This window comes from Bos indicus x Bos taurus, chromosome 17 (genome assembly GCF_003369695.1).
Source record: "Bos indicus x Bos taurus breed Angus x Brahman F1 hybrid chromosome 17, Bos_hybrid_MaternalHap_v2.0, whole genome shotgun sequence".
NCBI lineage: Eukaryota > Metazoa > Chordata > Mammalia > Artiodactyla > Bovidae > Bos > Bos indicus x Bos taurus.
Window position 1 is genome coordinate 67,917,077 of NC_040092.1, and position 19,981 is coordinate 67,937,057.

Here is a 19,981-nt window from a genome sequence, read left to right on the forward strand (position 1 = left end):
ATCGAGTCAGTGATACCATCCAGCCATCTCATCCTCTGTCGTCCCCTTCTCCTCCTGCCCCCAATCCCTCCCAGCATCAGAGTCTTTTCCAATGAGTCAACTCTTCGCATGAGGTGGCCAAAGTACTGGAGTTTCAGCTTTAGCATCATTCCTTCCAAAGAAATCCCAGGGCTGATCTCCTTCAGAATGGACTGGTTGGATCTCCTTGCAGTCCAAGGGATGTGCACTTAAAAGTGTTTAAAATGCTTAAAAAAATTTATCCAATTATCCTATTTTCTCCCCATATATAATTTTTAGAACTTAAATATTTAAATGTTTCATAAAAACGTTTGTTCCCGTAATGTGTAGAAATGTAATATACAATCACTGAGTATTGAAAAAGGACAAAGGTCATAAACCTAGTAACTTAGAAAGCAGAGATTGGAAATATTAAAGGTATGTTTCTAGTAGCCAAGGGCAACTTAGCATTTTACTTGTAAACGCAATATGTATTTTAAGGCAAATGTACTACTTGTGAAAATAAAGAGAAATTGTATATGCATCTGATACCAGTTGTTAGTAATGGCTAACCACGTACCAGGCGTCTTGGTAAGGGTGTACATGTATGAGCTCATTTATCTCATACAAACCAATGGAATGGTGTATGCTTACAGTGTGGAGTACAGAGGAGGATGCTGAAATATAAGTTAAATAATCTACCTCAGCCCAGGTTGCACCCCCAAAGAAGTAGCAGACCTGGGATCTGAAGAAGAGACTCTTTTTGGAGTCTTCCCTCTTCCTCCCGAGGCAGGCCTGCCGTTTGTGTGTGATTCTGCGTGAAACATTTAATAACATTTACTCCTGTAGAATTCTGCTGTGTTTGATGAAGATGTGTAAGTGAATGCTGTAGAAGGATGATTCCTCCTCCATGTGAGCCTTTATCACCTGGACAGAACAGCCCCCTTTTTACATGCCCACATACTTGGGTGCACATTCCACAGCCTGCACGGGGCCCTGTGTCCACTCACCTGTCCTCATAGCTGAAGAAATGTAGTTGTTTTGACCCCTGTTTTCACACCAGATTCCGCCACCAAAAACACCAAAAACAAACATTTAAAGGTCAATAAAAACACAAGCCATTGAGATAAGCCCGTGACTGAGTGGATGAGGGGTAGACATGTGACAGGCGTGGTTTGGGCACCTCCCGTCTTGTGCCGGTGTCTGCTCTGCTAATAGTCTCAGATGGAGCAGGAGAGGCAGAGAAGTGTTCTGATGGTGCACAGAGAATGCCTTAACACGAGCCCGAAACAACTGCTGGTGGAGCGAAGGTGGAGGTCAATCCCAGCCTCCTAAATTTACAAAGGAGAAAGCCCAAGTCTAGTGAGAGGAAGTGGCCCTTCTAAAACTGTAAGCAAGAAAGGTGGGTTTCGATCTGGAACCTTTCATCTTCCTGCCTGGCATTCTTTCCTCTGCGGGGAAGCAGCATCACCAGGTATAGGTGGAAGATGGTGGCCTTGATTCTGGGAGAAGGTTTGGCCATTAGTTTATCATATGTGCAAAGTGGAGGGTGCCCTTTGACCCGCTGACCCAGGGACATGTCCCTACTGGAGAAAGGCAGAGTCACTAAGGCTTTAGCCATCTGGGTAATTTCCCCAGGGATGGGAGATCCACTGCCCCAAGGAAACAAGCCAGTTAGTGAACAAGTAGCTTATTCAGAAAGTGAGCTGAACCTATCGCAGGTTCTGGTAAATATGTGTTTATTGGTGAATGGAAGGTTTCCAGATGGGGTTTACCATTGCTGCTTTGGCAGCATTTCCAGGTAGTAAAATTTGGTTCACGTTTAGAAAGCTATTAGTCCCTTTCCGTGCTCTTCTGGACCTGTGGCCCTCGTTGATTTTAACATCCAGCTACTCTGGGAGGGCTGGCAGTGGCCTGGGAAGGGAGTCGCCATATGGCAGTGTCCTCCTGAACGGAACTGAAAGTTGTCTTATCTTTGCAGGTTTGGAAGAGGACACACCACCCCGCTGCCTTTTCTCTGGCGGCCTACTAGCAGATGGAAAAGCATGGCACAAGTTTGATGGCTGTGTCTGCTTCCCCAAGGGCAAGAAATTGCCTCCTTAGAAGGCAACGGTGCTATGCATGTTATGAACTGTGTCTCCTTGGTCAGCGATAAAGGCAATGGGAACACCGCCATGGCAGCCGGCTTCATGACTGCGCAGGCACCGCCCCCGCCACCTCCCCCGCCACCACCGCCGCTCTGTCCCTACTCGGGGGAGGGGCTTCCCCCCTCCCCGCCCCCTCCCCCTCCACTGCCAGGGGGGCCTCCGGTGCCCCCACCTCCTCCAGGACTACCCCCAAACTCTCACCTGAACGGCTACAGCCAGCTTGGTAAGAAAAAGCGGATGAGAAGCTTTTATTGGAAAACCATTCCAGAAGAGCAAGTTCGGGGCAAAACCAACATCTGGACCTTGGCAGCCAGCCAGCAGCATCACTACCAGATCGACACCAAGACCGTCGAAGAGCTGTTTGGGCAGCAGGAAGATGCCACCATGGCTCCCCCTTCCCGGAGGGGAGGGTCTTTACATTCGTCCTCCAGGGAGGCCAGAGAAGAGGTAAGAGAGGCCCACGGAGGTGGGGGGGGTGGGGGGTGGCGCTTCTCCTCATGCTGCGTGGTTTTGTGTTTGGGTATGTGCCTCCGTTCCCAAACCTGCTGGAATCACTGAGACATGAGATAACCCGAGTGAGCACGCTCTGAAAATGAAAGGAGGGCCCTATATGATGAGCCTGAGCTGAGCAGCAAGCAAGTGTAAGAGGCCTGCGAGCCGTATCCTCCCAGACGTCCCAGAGGACCATGACCTCATGCGGAGAACACGCTGTCTGGGGCCTCACTGGCCTCCCAGCCCAGCCCTGCCTGCAGCAAATCTGCATGTCCCACGCCCCTCCCCGCACCCCGGGTGGAAGAGCTCCGCGGAAACAAAACTCTGAGCTTCTGAACTCAGTTACTTGACATTAACTGGAGCTCTCTGAGACGAAATGCCTTTTATTAAATAACATCATTAAGTAATGTACATCCTTAGACGTTTATCTTTGTTTTTCCCTCCAGTTTTCTTTCCACAAGTGTTTTGAGGTGGTCTTTATTCCTCTGACCTCCTAATTAAATTTTGGCCTTTGTGGAACAGAGATTTCTGACAGCCAAAGCATAACGCTATTTTCAGATAGACTTTCTACAAAGCATGTTGCCAGTGATTAGATAGACTTTCTACAAAGCATGTTTCCAGTGAACACGAGCTGTGTTACTTTGAGAAAAATATAAAGCTAACAAGTTCTGAAAAGTTAAGTGAAAGCATGGCCCCAGAGAAACAGGTCACCATGTCTTACAGAAACTGATGCAAAATGAGCTTTGTAAGTATTCTCTGTTTAGAAGCATGAAGGTAAATTAAGACAACCCTACTTGCTAGAAGAATTAATTAGGAAACCAAGAGGGAAAAGGATGTTGACACCCCCCAAAATAAGGGCAATAGAAATGCATTATTTTTTAATCTGTTGGAAAGGAGCAAGGAAAATAGAGCTGACTAGATAAGAGAATGGGCAGAGCTCTGAAATGAAGTGGTAGCTCTCCACATCATTGAATTCTTGAGCTGGCAGTATTGACCTCTTTTCTCTGTCTGGGGGCCCTTGAAACTGGCTATATGGTCCCCTGTTGAAACAGCCAAGTTTTTATGAAATATGGAGAACCCTAGGAGTGGAATTAGGCGTGAGCTGAGAGGCATATGAGAGGAGGTGTTCAGGACATGCTCAGCGTCCTGGCTTTCCCTGCTCTCTGCTTTGTGCAAAGACCTTTGATTTCTGAGCTCATCGCTTCAGTATCAGAAGGAGCAGGAAGGCATTTCTTCAGTGCCCTGGCCTGTGACCTCACTTCCAGCAGAGGCTCCTGCTGGACAGTAGGTCATCCTTACCGTTGTTCCCCAGCTCTGCTTGCTGGCCTTCCAGCACTTTGAAGGAAAGAGTGGATGGGGGCCCGGAGTCAGAGCACGTGTCTCAGGAAAGCCCATCACAGACAGAAGGGGATCTGGCCGATCGAGCCCCCAGGGAGGCCGCTGGCCAGGTGTTTAAGAGGCTGTACAGAACTTGGTGCTGGATGTTTGTGACTTCAAGAGGGATTCAGACCCACTGATGGAAGGAACAGGAGGGGCTTATAACATCTTTTCCCAACTAAGGCAGAAGCAGAAATGTCTATTTCTTAGGCCAGATCTAAAATTCAGGTAAAAGAGTCTTTCTCTTCACCTCCCTTTACTCTAGGTACATCTTTTCTTTTTTTTCTTTAACTTAAAAAAAAAACAAAGCCTGAAAGTGAATAATTATATTTTAAATTGTGGTGATATGTACATAGTATAACATTCACCCTCTTAAAATTTTTTAAAACTGTTTATTGATTTGGCTTTGCCAGGTCTTAGTTGCAGCATGTGGGATCTGCTTTCCCAACCAGAGATTGAACCTGGGCCCCCTGCATTGGAAGCACAGAGTCTTAGCCATTGGACCATGAGGGAAGTCTCTCTGAACAGTTTTTAAGTGTATCGTTTAGTAGCATGGAAACATTCACGTTGTTGAATGGCCACCATCACCACCCGTCCACAGAAGTCCTTGCATCTTGCAAAATGCAAACTGTTCCCGCTGTCCTCTCCCCCCAGCCCCTGGCAGCCACCCTTCCCCTTTCTGTCTCTCTGAGTCTAACTACCCGAGGTACCTCGCACAGTATTTGTCTTTTTGTGACCGGACTGTTTCACTTAGCACAGTGTTTTCAAGGTTCATCCATGCTGTAACATGTGCCAGAATTTTCAGGCTAATATTCCATTGCATGTGTATATCACAGCGTTTCCCAGGTGGCTCGGTGGCAAAAGATTCTGCCTGCGAAGGCAGGAGTTGTATGAGACTCAGTTTTGATCTCTGGGTCAGGAAGATCCCCTGGAGGAGGAAGTGGCAACCCACTCCAGTACTCTTGCCTGGAGAATCCCATGGACAGAGGAGCCTGGTGGGCTACAGTCCAGAGGGTCACAAAGAGTCGGATGCGACTGAGTGACTGAGCAAGCAGGCATATATTTATCATATTTTTTTTATCTAGCCATCCTTGACGGACACTTGGGTCGCTTCCACCTTTTGGTTTTTGTGAATAATGCTGCTATGAATGGTGGGTGTGCAGATATCTTTTAACACATGTAGGTCCTAATCTGAGAGACAGCTGTCTAGAAAGAAAAATGAAATCACCACGACTATATTATAAGGTGATCTAACTCTTCAACTCTTCAGTACTCAGGATAAGTAGTGAAGGTAGATGGATTTAAGGATAGATTAGGTAATATTGTCACATCACAGGGGGTCCAGAATTCATTTCCATTTTTCATGCTATCTCCAACATGGCTCAAAGTAAGAAGTATCACATATACTACATATACTTCTTTTTTTTGGCAAAAGAATACAGTACATGCTATTTTATTCCGTCATTAGATTTTCTTGTAGAGAAGTTACAGCCCAGCAGAATGGTAGTCTAACACAGACCAGGGATCCATCTTCCGATTCCCTCAGTAGTAAGTGGAGTCCAGGGTTGAAACTGCAAATGAAGTGTGCACGGGAAGCCTGTAGCCAAGGAGCTCCGTCCTGAGCCTGGAAGTGTGGCTTTCCAGTCTGCTGCCACACAGCTCATAGTTCTGGAGACTCAGACACACCACGAATCCGATTATGTCCCCTTGAAATGTAATAACCTCCTAAAGAAATGACCTGCCGTTATGCGGTGGGCTCTGGCTTTAAAGAGCTTATAAAGCATTACAAATAAGTTCCATTGTACTCTGAAGGAAGAAATTACTGGGAGACAGAGAAGAACTGGATTTGAGAATGGCTAAATTTAGGAAGAGCAACATCTGAAATAGTAAATTAGAACATTTAGTAAGGGGGAAAAGGTTATGAAATACTGTCTGTGTATCTTTGTTAGCTAAAAATTAACTTGAAGAGGCTACAGATGCTACAATAATAAACTGTAATAAAGTAACTAGAAATAACAAACAAACAAATTACTGGGGTAGTAATAAAGAGATTCAACTCAAACTCCATCTTCTTTCCTGAGTTCGGTGGTCTCAGGTCTGAGAAGCCCCTGTCCATCTGTTAGCGCTGCTCTTCAGCCCCCCAGAGCTGGTTACTTAGGGCTGCATTTGTCTCCCTACAGAATCTGAAATGCTCTGAAGGGGAAGACAGTCCTAGCCATCTCGTCTCCTCCAAAGAAAGTAAACTGAACTGCCAGAAGTGAGCCAAAGGAGCAGAGGGACTGTCTTATAAGACACCAGTATGATGGGTCAAAATAGGTGTTCACAGAGAAAACTGTAAGATGAATGGGGTCTGAGGACATAATATGGAACCTGGTGACTGGTTGATAACACTGTTATTTGCTAGGAGAGTAGAACTTCACTCTACACACACACTCACAAAAGAGAAATATGTTAGGCGATGGATGTTCTTTAACTAGACGAGGGGAATGTATGTCAGCATGCAGTGTGTATATATATATCAAATCACCATGTATTCCTTAAATTTCTTACAATTTTATTTCTCAATTACATGTCCATAAAACTGAAATTTGAAAAAAAAATGTAAACGTTGAAAACACTTGAGGTCATTCACTGTGGTGTGTGTAGTAATATTATAATTACTGCTCATTACTCATACCACATAAGAAAGAATTAAAGTTGCTTATTAGAAAAAGGAAGGAGAGGAAAGAGAAAGGGAGGAAGGAAGATTGGCTTTTCTAAATTTGTGAAAAGTAATGTAATTTTCCCACATAGTAATTCAGGCATCAGTCATTCTTTGTCAGCTTCTGTTCTAGTCCCAGAATGTTCTGAAGTCTGAGACAAGTAGCAGGTGGCCTCCAGCGGTGGGGAGGGAAGGTTAGTGTGTACTGGGGACGGAGCCTCAGTTTGCAAGATGAAGGGCTCTGGAGATGTTTACACCATAGTGTGAGTGTACCTATTGCTGCTGAACTGTGCACTTAAAAAAATGGTTACCTGTTATGGTAAAATGGGAACTGTTGTGTGTATTTTGGGGCTTCCTGGGTGGCTCAACTGGTAAAGAATCCTCCTGCCATGCAGGAGACCTGGGTTCAACCCCTGGTCGGGGAAGATCCCCTGGAGGAGGGCATGGCAGCCCACTCCAGCATTCTTGCCTGGAGAATCCCCATGGACAGAGGAGCCTGGCGGGCTGCAGTCCATGGGGTCACAAAGAGTCAGACACGACTGAGCGACTGAACACAGCACAGCACGTGTGTATTTTACCACAGTTTAAAAAGGAAAGTTTCTTCTTCCTGTAATGAATACGAGAGGCAGAGTTTGGAGCAGATGGATGAGAGTATAAGAATGGTAGAAGAAAGGAGAAGCGCTTAGTTGGAGCTTTCACCAGCTTCCCTGAGCACGGAGACAGCGCTGCTGTTTCAGGGCTGCAGGCGGGCCTGAGCCCTGGCCCTGGCAGCCTGCGGGGAGGCTCTTCCGAGAGCTGCTGGGCCCCGGCCCTCGCATCTCGGCTCCCCTGTGCACCGGGGGGAGTGAACTCGCAGGCAGGCCCCTCGTGGGAACGGTCACGAGCTCTGCACGCCGAGGTCACGGGCGTGGCAGGCTGTGGTGTCCCAAGGAGTCGATAGGATTGACTGAACTGGTGGAGAGGGAGGGGTCGGGTCAGTCACCCTGTTCTTGGGCCGCTGGAGTGCACTCCTGGGGGTGACTCAGAGCACCAGCACCTCCTGCCCTACACTGCCGGGTATCTGAACCTCCGGCCAGCCTTTGGGGAAGTGAGATAAGCTAATTTACACGTGTCCTGATAACCCTCTTCAAAGGACTGTGTGATAACACCGCTTTGGGAGGCGTTCAGGTGATGCCCTCTGAGAGTAGGCTGCCCGCACTGGGCACAGCTGAAGAGGCCTGGAGAGAAGGGCGCCGTCCCCACAGCGTTCTCAGCCGCCTCACTCTCCTGTGCTTTGCAGGAGGCTCTGGGTGCCAGTTTCCCTTTAAGGTGCTCTTTCCCCAAGGAGCCCCTCTAATGACGGACCAGGTTCTGAAACTTCACTTCAGGCTGTGGAGACCGCTGCTGCCCCAGGCGTGGCCCCCGCGCTGTGCCCTCCTGGCTCAGAGCTCCACTCCCGGAACCTGGGTGCTGTCGTCTGTCCCACGCGAACAGCCCTGGGGTCACCGGGGCTTTGGCCAGGCCTGTGGACCACTCTCTGCAGACCTGCCCCCATTCCTGGAAAAGCATGTCAGTGTGAATACTGGGCTGGTGGGGACCTTCGCTATTTCTCTGTATTCCTGTATCCTCAGCAGAAGGGAAGGTCATAAGAACTGGGTGAATAGGAACCAGAGAGAGCCTGTTGCTTTGGGAAGGTATAAAATGACACCCCTAAGGCTCAGTTTCCTTATCTGTGAAATAGGGACAATGACAGTGATTTCTCCACCTGCTTTTCCAACAGCAGCAGCAGGGGGTCTAGATTGAGCACACAGAGCCCTGAGGGCCGATGGGTGAAGAGGCTGAGGGTGGGGCTGGGCGAGGGTGCTGCTGCCAAGGTGAGATATAGCAGGAGGTGGTAGTTTAGTGAAAAAATATAAAAGAAGGTTTGTCCCCATTCTGGGTAGATATGAGTGCAGAAAAAGCTCTTCAGATCAGTGTGCATGTTCTTACATTTTAGTTGTGAATTCTATAACCACATCATTTTCTGTCTGAAATCCAGATTCCTCTTTTTGGTATAAGCTCTCCTCTTAGAGGATGTGAAGTGTGACTTTCTCTCCCGTCTCCTCTCCCCTCCCTTCACACTGAACTTGAACTGTAATCCCTGGGTAGGATTCCAATAAGGAGCCTGTCCTTTTAGCTTAGGAGTTTATTTTATGGCTGGCAGGTGATTGTGTTAAGATGAAATAAACCCCTCAGATAGTAAATAATGTGATTGTTTAAGATTAGTCTTCAAAAGCAGGCAACCATACTCTTGTAAAAATTTAACCTTCTAGCCAGGAAGTCCCATTAACTTTGGTTAACAATCTTGCTGCCTCTTATAAACTTAGAAGCAGGCCCAGAGACCAGGAATTTAATTTGAAACCTGATTCTTTTCTGTTCACAAATGAATCACGTACATTTGGAAAGAAAGAGCATTGTAGCAACATTCCTATTTAGCTAGTCTCCCTCCTCCGAAAAACAAATGGGGAAAATGGGAGAATTTTAAGGTTATCTTTCCTCCAGCTATTCTGGCCGGATGTTTACTTCCAAAGAAATGGCTTCTATGTTTAATAATACCCATCCCCTAAAAAGGGGCTTCCCTGATGGCTCAGACAGTAAAGAATCTGCCTGCAATGCAGAAGACACGAGTTCGATCCCGGGGTAGGGAAGATCCCTTGGAGGAGGGCATGGCAACCCACTCCAGTATTCTCGCCTGGAGAATCCTGTGGACAGAGGAGACTGGCGGGCTACAGTCCATGGGGTCGCAGAGAGTTGGACACGTCTGAGTGACTGACACTACTACTACCTTCTATAAAAGGTTCTAATTTTCAGTCTGATAAGCCCTCCCCAATTATTACAGTAGTTCTCCCGTATCTGCAGGGAATACTTTCCAAGACCCCGGTGGATGCTTGAAACCATGAACAGTACCAAACTCTATATATACAGATGGTCCCATGATGTTTTTGACTTAGGGTTTTTCAACCTTACAATGGTATGGAAGCAATAGACATTCAGTAGAAGCCGTGCTTGGACTTTTGAGGTTTGCTCTTTCCGCACTGGCCGTCTGGGGTACAGTCCCGTCTTCCGATACTGGGCAGTGGGTGTGTGGCCGCTTCCGGCAGCCATGCCATCCCAAGAAGAAGAAGCCGACGCACTGACAGACGTTGTTTTCCACTTTCAGTACAGCGTTCCGCCAGTTTTACGAGAGGTGTTCCACACTTTATTATAAAATACTCTGTGTTAGCCGATTTTGCTCAACTGTAAGCTCCGGTACTCTTGCCTGGAAAATCCCACGGACGGAGGAGCCTGTAGGCTGCAGTCCATGGGGCCACGAAGAGTCGGACACGACTGAGCGACTTCACTTTCACTTTTCACTTTCATGCATTGGAGAAGGAAATGGCAACCCACTCCAGTGTTCTTGCCTGGAGAATCCCAGGGGCGGGGGAGCCTGGTGGGCTGTGGTCTATGGGGTCGCACAGAGTCGGACACGACTGAAGCAACTTAGCAGCAGCAGCAGCAGCAGGCTCAGGTAAAGGTTCTGAACACATTTAAAGCAGGCTGCGCTAAGCTGTGATGTCAGCCGTTTAGGAGTGTGAAGTGCACTTTCAGTATTTTTAACTCATGACGGGTTTATCAGGACGTAAGCTGTGGAAGGTCTGTACTGTGTTTTTCCCTGGACATACATAACTGTGATAAAGTTCAATATCAGTTAGGCACAGTAGGAGCTTAACAACAATATGGAATAGTAAAACAGAGCGGTTATGATGTTGCTGAACAAAGTTTATCTAAAAAAGACAGAAAATTTTATTTGCGCCAAATTGAGGACTATACCCCGGGAACAGCCTCCCAGAAAGCTCTGAGAACTGCTCCTCTCATTAGACATAAAAGCACAGTTGTATCAGTTTTTGAGACCAAGGGCTGTACATTCTACACAACCCAGATCTACCCATACAAAGCAAACAGTGGGTGATGGGTCATGGTGGCCCCTTACAAGATTAAGAAGGAAGGTTATCTCCTAAGGAGTTATCTCGTGGATGCCAAGAGAATGTTGCCTTTTATGGGTGAGCAGGTATTTCTGCCGATGGGGAGTTTTGGTCGATGTGTAAGACAGATACACGATACACACTAGAGGAGAAAGAGGAGGCCAAAGAGCAGAGAAAAAAAATTGTTTATATTTTCCTTGATTTGCCTTAGAATATGAATTTTTATTTCATGAATAATAATGTACTGTAATAAAAGTTATGTGAATGTGGTCTCTCTCAAAATATCTGGCACAAATTTAATGCCTTTTCCAGCACAACAAAGCACTTATCCACTGTGGCCGTAACTTCTGCAATTTAAGGGACAACAGCAAAGCTGGGAGGAATTTCTTTTTCCTTCTTCACAATTTCACGGGTGGAAGATTCTTTCTGACCATAGATCTTAGCAACCTTAGCAAATGAGTTTTTTCTTTCCTTGTTAAGAACTTTCACCTTTTCACTTAGAGGAAGCTCTTTACAGCCTCTCTCTGGCATATCTGAGTTGCCAGTGTTACCACACTTGTGCTTTGGGCCATTACCAAGTAAAATAAGCAAGCATTGTGAACACAAGCGCCGTGGTACCATGCCGGTAACCCCATAACCCATAGCTAACAGGCAGGACACGCTGCGTGGCTAACGGGCAGGACACGCTGGACAGGGGTTGACTCACGTCCCTGTGGATGGAGTGGGATGGTGTGAGGATTCCAGAAATGCTCGCATGCCAAAAAAGAAAGCATCTTAGACTTGGTAAAATACAGCCTAGGAGTTTTCCCTTATAAATTCCCTTTTAAATTCTGAAAAAAGTGTAGGACACTTTCTTACCTCCTCCTTTAAAAGGGCTACTGGATCTACTCTTTGAATGAAAATAAAATATTTGTTTAGAAAAATACTAAGAATTTTATTACGTTTCTGAAAATAACAGTGTTGGTCTTTTAACATCCCTAAATCAGGGTTGGAGCTCATGCTGCAATACCTTCAGAGTTCAAATCTCATATGATTCTTGCTATGCTAAGACAGCTATTTCCAAATTGGGGCTTTTAAATGTGGGCTGTGTTGTTCTAAGAGAAAATTGTAAAATTTAGAAAATGTTGATATAGTTTATTTAAGATTCAGTTCAGTTCAGTCGCTCAGTCGTATCCAACTCTTTGCCACCCATTGAATCGCAGCACACCAGGCCTCCCTGTCCATCACCAACTCCCAGAGTTCACCCAGACTCACGTCCATCGAGTCAGTGATGCCATCCAGCCATCTCATCCTCTGTCGTCCCCTTTTCCTCCTGCCCCCAATCCCTCCCAGCATCAGAGATTATGCAATAATAAAATAGATCTATATGGGAATTCCCTGGTGGTCCAGTGGTTAGCTCAGTGCTTTCACTGCTTTGGGCCCAGATTCAATACCTGGTCAAGAAACTAAGGTCCCCAAGCCCTGCAGCTTGGCCAATATATATATGCATATTTATATGATTGTTTTATATATATATATATATGATTGTTACCATATATATTTACATATATATATATATATATATATATATATATGATTGTTACCATTAAGGAAATATTGTAGAAAGCTTGGGGAGATAATATTTTGAAGCTATATTAGGTATCAGTCTGCAGATTTACATACTGGAAATTATTCTCTTACTTTAATACATTCTCATATTAATACATTATGTTGTAGTTTGATAGGTCTTAATTCTCTTCTCCAACTCTTTTTTAAGAAATCATTTTGTTTATTTAGGCTGTGCTGGGTCTTCGCTGCTGTGTGGGCTCTTCTCTGGTTGCAGCGCGGGGCTCCCCTCTAGTCGTGGCGTGCAGGCTTCTCATTGCGGTGGCCTCTCTTGCTGTGGAGCACGGGCTCCAGGGCGCTCAGGCTTCAGCAGCTGCAGTGCGGGGCTCGGTAGTTGTGGCTCCTGGGCTCTAGAGCACAGGCTCAGTAGTCTCCAGCTCTTCTCGTTCACACTTGAACAATCTTATGTGTCTTGTGTTTTTTTCCAGATTACTCTCTTGGATGCAAAACGGAGCATGAACATTGGGATATTTCTTAAGCAATTTAAGAAGTAAGATTTTTGCACACATTTGAAACTTTAGTCACACCTCTGCTGTCAGCATTAGACTCTGTGGGTGTGAGCTGAAACGCAGATTCTAATGAGGGAAAGGCACCCCTCATCCCTTCAAATTGTTTTAGGCACATGTCGTGAAGGGTCCCCAGGTGTGTGTCACTTGCTGCTGTTTTCCTCCATAAAAGCATAATCTAGTCGCTTGGGGCTCAGGGAGAATTGCCTTGGGGCATCTCTTCAAGCCTGACATGTCAGGGAATCTATAAATTCACCTGAGGTGTTGCCCCGTTAGTGGAGGATGGACAAGTGAGTCAAAGAGTGGTTAAGTTCAGGTGTGCTAACGTGGAAAGGAGAGGGCTGTGGCTCCAGGAGGTTGACCGAACTGCTTTTCTTCTCCCAGAGAAGATGCTACTGTTAGCCTCTCCGGGATGCCCAAGGGTGGTTCCCCATGGAAGGGACCTCCGGCACGTCAGGACGCCCTGCGTGCCCTGGCAGGGGGCTGTTACGGTCACTGACACGAGACCACCTGTCAGACAGGGAGGGAGGCGGGGTGGGAAGGAGGGTGGAGGCGATCTGCTTTCATTTCCACTGGCTTGTGTTTCTCAGGCACTGCAGCAAATGTGAAATGGAATCTGATTGTTGTCTTTTCAAGGTCACCTCCGTCCATCGTGGAAGATATCCATCACGGAAAGAGTGAACACTATGGATCAGAGACGTTGCGAGAATTTCTTAAGCTTTTGCCAGAATCAGAGGAGGTAAGGAATTTGGGGCATGAGTTTTTGATGCCAAGAGCGATAATAGAGGCGTCATCTTTTTTAGGATTTTTAGGAACGTCAGAACTCACATGGAATGGGCACTCTTTTACCCAGAGCCCGGGTTTTCTCTTGTAACAGTAAAAAGTTACCCAGTAGAAAGAGTACAAGTTATGGGGTTAAAGAACCTGGGTTTAAATTGACATTCCTTCCCTTAATTGAGAAAGTGGGCAAGTTTCTTAAGTCCTGTGAACTTTAGTTTCCTCACCTGTAAAGTAAGGATAATGAGGCTTACCTCATTGAATCGTTGAGATGATTAAGCCCTCGTTATGCAGCTAACGTGGTACTTGGCACAGGGGAGCTCAATAAACGTTAGTTCCCTTTTCTGTCAGCTAAGGTGATCTTTGCCTAGGGTGTACCTGGGGTTGTTTGATAATGCATTTTTGTTTTAAAAAAAGGAAAGACTGACCACTTCTGAATAAAGATGCTCTAAAAACTAAGAGGTAGGTAAATTGTTAATAGATGTTGTATGTATTAACTGACTAAAGATGGAGATGGCTATGTTGACAATATAGTACCGCAGTATAAATAAAGTTACTGATTTTGGAGGGACTGAATTAACTGAATCTTTGCATGAATAGGAGCTTGATAGGATAAAAAAAGAAAGACAGTTTTGTAAAACCTTCCAAAATTGTGGTACTATTTCTGAATAAGTGACCCTTGAAAAAAATTCAGTAAAAGGCTAAATAAATACGTGTTATTTGAATAATACAAAGTCCTATAAAGTAAAAAGTGTAAGTTACCCTCTTACATACGCTGCTGGTTCCTCCCTCCCCAATCTCTCTCCTTTTCCCAGACATAATTTATGGAACTTGATTTTAGCACCATTAGTAACCAAAAACAATGTATTTATGCTTTTTTCTTTTCCGTCAGTGCTAACTTCACAGTGCCAAGCTGAGGGTCTTAGTGGGCGACTGGGTCTTCAGGTATTCTGAGCTGCTCTCTTCACCTCAGGTTTCTGTTTGCAGATTAATTGTCATTTTCCAAAGCCAGGATTAGTTAACGGTGCTTGTTACTGTTAGGAAAGGGTCCTACAGAGTTGAGGGTGAAGTACATTAGATCACAGTTCACCCTGGATCCTACCTACTGAACACTCCTTAATCTTTTTTTGTGAAGAAAGGCATTCCAAAATCTTTTTTTGTAATTGAACTATATTGATTTATAGTATTGTGTTTCAGGTGTACTCAAAATCTTTTATTAGGATGGATAGCTTTAATGAATTGAGTTTTTAAGAAAATTTGGTTGCTCTGGAAATCTTATTCCTGCTTGGGCATTTCTCATGCCTGCTCCTGAGCACTGCTCCCGTACCTTCCTAACAGAGCTCTGAATTTCCAACTCAGTGGGAGTTAAGCGTGAGGGGAGGCTGCCAGCTTTATGCCACTGAAGAGGGAGGAGGTTAAATATGGTTTCCTTATTATCTTCCTTCCTGATTTAAAAATCAGAGGCAATTGAAAATTATGTTTAAAAAATCTTTAAATGCAAAGGCTGTGGAAGACTTAGGGATCTTCCAAAGAAGCAACTTAGCTGTCCAACCTCTCGTTTTCAAGAATCCTGTTTTTTTTGTGTGTGGGAATAATTCAGAGGAAAGAGGCGGTTAAGGACGAGGTGACCAAAACCCACCCCAGCGCTGCCCTGAGGATCCCCAGGCACTCTCATCCGCAGATGATCCGCTGACCCCAGAGACGAGACAGGGTCCCGCTGAGGCCTTGGGGTCCTGCAGGGCCTTCCGAGCCCGGGGACCCACCGTCCCCTCCCCCTGCAGGGTCCGCCTCGCTCTGTGTATCTGACAAGTTCAGTCACACTCTGCTCGTTTACATTCCCACCTCCTGGCCTTCGATGGGGCACGCCCTCCTCCGGGAGCTGAGCTTCCTGCGGCAGGAACGCCCTGACAGTCCCCAAGGCTGCCTGGCAGCCCGCCTTCAGCCCCTCCCTGGGGGCTGTGTGCCTCCCTGGGCAGGAGCCACCTCCCGACTGCTGCCCCTGCAGGGACAGGCTGGCTTTGCCGTGAGTGCTGGGCGGCTCTGGCCACCCCGGACCCCCACGCGGCGGGGGCGACCCTAGAGCCCTGGGTGGGGGGCGGAGGCTGGAGAAGAGGCCAAGGAGGAGGCAGGGCGCAGTGAAAGAGGCTGAGGAATGTGGCAGAAACACGCTAATAAATGCATCAGCAGGTGCACAACTGCGCCTTGCTCAGCCCGGGGGGTACGTCCCTTGCTCGTTTTTAGCACAGGGAGGGGCCATGCACTGACTGCGTGCCCGGAGTTCCTGGCACAAGCCAGGGCCACAGGGAGCCCAGCTCTGGCACAGAGAGTCGGTAAATCATCCCCGTGGGGGCTGGGTGTGTTTTTTTCATCCGATCCGCATGGTGACATTGTAAGCTCTTCCTCGGGTAACAGACGAGACCCTGTCCCGTGCCATAGAACTGACGGGCCATGGAGGGCGGGGGGCTTGGCCTGACTCATCTGACCCCTGGGCCACCCTCACCACCTCCCTCTGTGGAAGGAAGGACAAGGGTTTCCCACCCCCTGCCTGCTCCAGGCCAGCCCCCAGGCCTGCGTCACCTCCGCTGTCACAGGGAACCGAGGCACCAGTGTGAGTGTCAGCGTGGTGACACCCTCAGCAGCAGCTGAGCTGGTGAAGGGGACCGGCATGGCCGCCAGCTCACCCGGGTTCATGTGTTTCCTGCCCTTCACCACAAAGCTTTTTATCTGGCACATTTTTTTCATCTTGCCTCAAACTCCTGTTTAAAACTTGTACAGGGAGATGGTGTACTTTGGCCACCTCATGCGAAGAGTTGACTCACTGGAAAAGACTCTGATGCTGGGAGGGATTGGGGGCAGGAGGAGAAGGGGACGACAGAGGAATGAGATGGCTGGATGGCATCACTGACTCGATGGACGTGAGTCTGAGTGAACTCCGGGAGTTGGTGATGGACAGGGAGGCCTGGCGTGCTGCGATTCATGGGGTGGCAAAGAGTCCGATACGACTGAGCTACTGAACTGAACTGACTGAACTGAGAGGGAGATGGTGGTGGTTTAATTGCTAAGTCATGTCCATTTCCTGGCGACCCCGCCAGGCTCCTCTGTCCATGGCATTTCCCAGGCAAGACTGTAGTGGGTTGCCATTCCCTTCTCCAGGGGATCTTTCTGACCCAGGGGTCGAACCTGGGTCTCCTGCACTGCAGGTGGATTCTTTACCAACTGAGCTCCCAGGGAAGAGGGAGATGGTAGACCCAGAATGAAAGCATGTTCCCTGCCTGGGCCCCGAGATGGGGCTGGACAAGGAGCCGTGGGCCGTGCAGGAGCCGTGCCCTCTGTGGGTGCTGGTGCCCTTCCGCCAGCTCAGCATCAGGGACTTGGGGCTGGAAGTGGTGCTGCTGTCTGTAGCAGCAAGCTGCCTTGCCCCTCCTGATGTTTTTATCACCTCATTCTTACCTTGTTTGTTCACTCTGCTCCTGGGAGAGGAGGAAGCCCTGGGGTCTTCTGTTGGGTGGGTCTGCTATTTGGTGGGAAACCCTGCCGTTTCACGGCCATGTGAGTGGAATTAGCCGGGATGAAGGAGGCCTGCTCTGTGGAATGCATGAGTCTTAAGGAGCAGGCTGTTTGTTGTTAGGGCAGAAACCAGGCACAGCCGGGTCATAATGAGAGTCCCTCGGCTCAGCCAAGAAAATGATGCCTAACAATGTTTGATAAATGCTTTTTGATGGTGATGAGAATACACAATAATTACAGGGTTTGTCCACCTCTCTTTTTTACCTCCCTCACTGTGAAGGCACAGTAATCCCTCTTAATGAACATAAATCTCATTTTGAAATGGAATTAAGAACTGTATACATGGCGTTTAAATCAAATACTATCTTTAGTATCACTATTTTCTTAAACTCCATAAACATTTTTCACTCATTATATAAGAGAAGGCAATTAATCATTGTTCATTTACAGTTCAGCACATGTTTAATAGAAATATCTACCAAGTGTACTTAGCATGACCTGTTCTTGTGCTTCAGACAGGAAGCCGTGCTGTGATTCTCAGAAGTCTTGCCCATGCTACATATGTGGTCTTATAAAAGACACAGACAGCCCCACTCTGCCCCTGCCCATATATGGTAAATCGTTAGACTCTACTTCAGGAGGGATCAGAATTCATCCTGTGGCTTTTTCAGTTCAGAAACTAGGCACTAGTTTGGGTTTAAGTAATGCAGAAGTTCCATCTCTCCTTAAACTTAGTAAGGCTGAAAATGTAAAATTCACTTTGAGGCCCTAAAGGTAGGGGAAATAATGCAATTCTATAAATGGCTGTTTTTTTGCCCATCAGAAAGAAAATGTAGTCTTAAGGCCCAGACTTAATACTGGGGAGTCTGGGGTGTGCATTTGCACTGTTACATTTTTGTATTTCAGAAAAAATTGATGCAGATGTTTCAGTTTGGGGATCTTCACAAATACTCCCTCCTCCCTGTTTTTGAACGGTTAATTCCTATTTTTCAAGAGGTTTAAAAATTAGGTTATTATTATGGACATGGAGGAGCCTGGTAGGCTGCAGTCCATGGGGTCACGAAGAGTCGTACACGACTGAGCAACTTCACTTTCACTTTTCACTTTCATGCACTAGAGAAGGAAATGGCAGCCCACTCCAGTGTTCTTGCCTGGAGAATCCCAGGGACAGTGGAGCCTGGTGGGCTGCCGTCTATGGGGTCGCACAGAGTCAGACATGACTGACATGACTTAGCAGAGTGACTATATATATCGAGTCTCTTCTTTCTTTTTCCAGACAAGGGTCTCCCCTCCAGCTTATGACTTACTGAACATTTTCGTCCTGGGCCTGACCCTCTTCCTGGCTCCCTTAGTAACCCCCGAGGACTCACTCCAGTGGCTTCAGCTCTGCAGTGTGTGTGGGGCTGTTTATACCCACATGAGTGACACAGCTCTCCTCTCCCTAACTTGCTTGTTTGGGTTTCTTTGAAACAACAAACTAGTCAATGACTTTCTTTTGTCTTTCCTTAGGTCTACATGTTTATTAATTTGAATTTAGCTCTGAAATCCTTATTTTCTGGAAGGAATTCTAAGGTGGGATTTAAAATGATGCTGTATTTCAATCATTGGTCCTTTTTCCTTGACCCCCCCCTTTTCCATTTGTCTTTCAGATAAAGAAACTAAAGACGTTCAGTGGAGACGTGGCCAAGCTGTCCCTGGCAGACTCCTTCCTGCACTGCTTAATCCAGGTGCCAAAGTAAGGACCACCCATCTCTGCTCTTGGCAGCGCACGGTTCTAGGTCAACAGCCTCACACGCTACAGCTCTGCTTTTTGTTTTTCAGCTATTCCCTGCGGATTGAAGCCATGGTGCTAAAGAAGGAATTTTTGCCTTCTTGTTCTTCTCTATACACAGATATGACGATTCTAAGGAAGGCTACAAAAGGTGAGTAAATACATGATGCTTTGTGTAATTTGTTTTTATTAATTTTGGTAGCAGCCTATTTTTTAAAAACTGTTCAGATGAAAAGTTGTAGATATGGGAAGTTCCATTTCTGATACACTTTCAAAAGGGAAATGACGTGTTACCAAGGATGGTATTTAAGGTTTAGCTCCATTTACTCCCCCCGTTAATTAATTTAATTAATTGACCGGTCAATCAATTAATTAGCATATTATCCTCCAATAAAAGAAAGTTATTTCATCTCAGAAAGGGAACGTATTAGTTGCTCTGTCGTCTCCGCCTCTTTTGCGACTCCATGGACTGTAGTCCACCAGGCTCCTCTGTCCATGGGATTCTCCAGGCAAAAATATTGGAGTGGGTGGCCATTCCCTTCTCCAGGGGATCTTCTGGGCCCAGGGATTGAACCCAGGTCTCCTGCACTGCAGGCAAATTCTTTACCATCTGAGCCACCAGGGAAGCCTGTCTTTCAAGTTTAGGAGTAAGCCCGTTCCTTGCAGCGTGCTCTTGTTCCCCACCTAGATTAGCTTTCTGAACGTGTGTGTGTGTGTGTGTGTATGTGTGTGGTATGTTTCGCGGGTGGCGTGTGGGTGGTGTGTGTGCGGTATGTTGTGTGTGGTGTGTTTAGTGTGTGTGGTGTGTGTGTAGAGTATGTGTGTGCTGCGTGTTCTCTGTGTGGTGTGTGTGTATCCTGTGTATACTGTGCATGCGTTGTGTGTGTCATATGTGTGTATGGTGGCGCGTGCTCACAGCCTGGGCCCCGCCCGCTCGTGCCCCCCACGCTCTGGCCTCTGTCGGCGGCTCTGACCCTGCACCCTGCTCTCCGGGAAGCTGGCCTCCTTCCCTCCTGACCCCTCCCCAGCGGCGTCCCCCGCACCCCCAGGTGCCCCCCAGACGCTCACGTCTGAGAGGAGCGAGCCGGCCATTTCCGGTCCTTTGAACAGCGTGCTGACTT

At 47.0% G+C, this 19,981-nt stretch overlaps 1 protein-coding gene across 2 annotated transcripts in view; it reads left to right on the forward strand.

The window, feature by feature from the left end:
• The window catches only part of FHDC1 (FH2 domain containing 1), a 40,644-nt gene that overhangs the window by 4,131 nt on the left and 16,532 nt on the right, over positions 1-19,981 (forward strand). For both annotated transcript variants that reach the window (XM_027513470.1, XM_027513471.1), the window contains exons 2-6: positions 1,979-2,591; positions 12,728-12,789; positions 13,442-13,544; positions 18,739-18,824; positions 18,911-19,011. In XM_027513470.1, coding sequence (XP_027369271.1) covers positions 2,115-2,591; positions 12,728-12,789; positions 13,442-13,544; positions 18,739-18,824; positions 18,911-19,011 — 829 coding nt within the window. In that variant the 5' untranslated portion in view covers positions 1,979-2,114. The remainder of the gene's footprint in view (positions 1-1,978; positions 2,592-12,727; positions 12,790-13,441; positions 13,545-18,738; positions 18,825-18,910; positions 19,012-19,981) is intronic.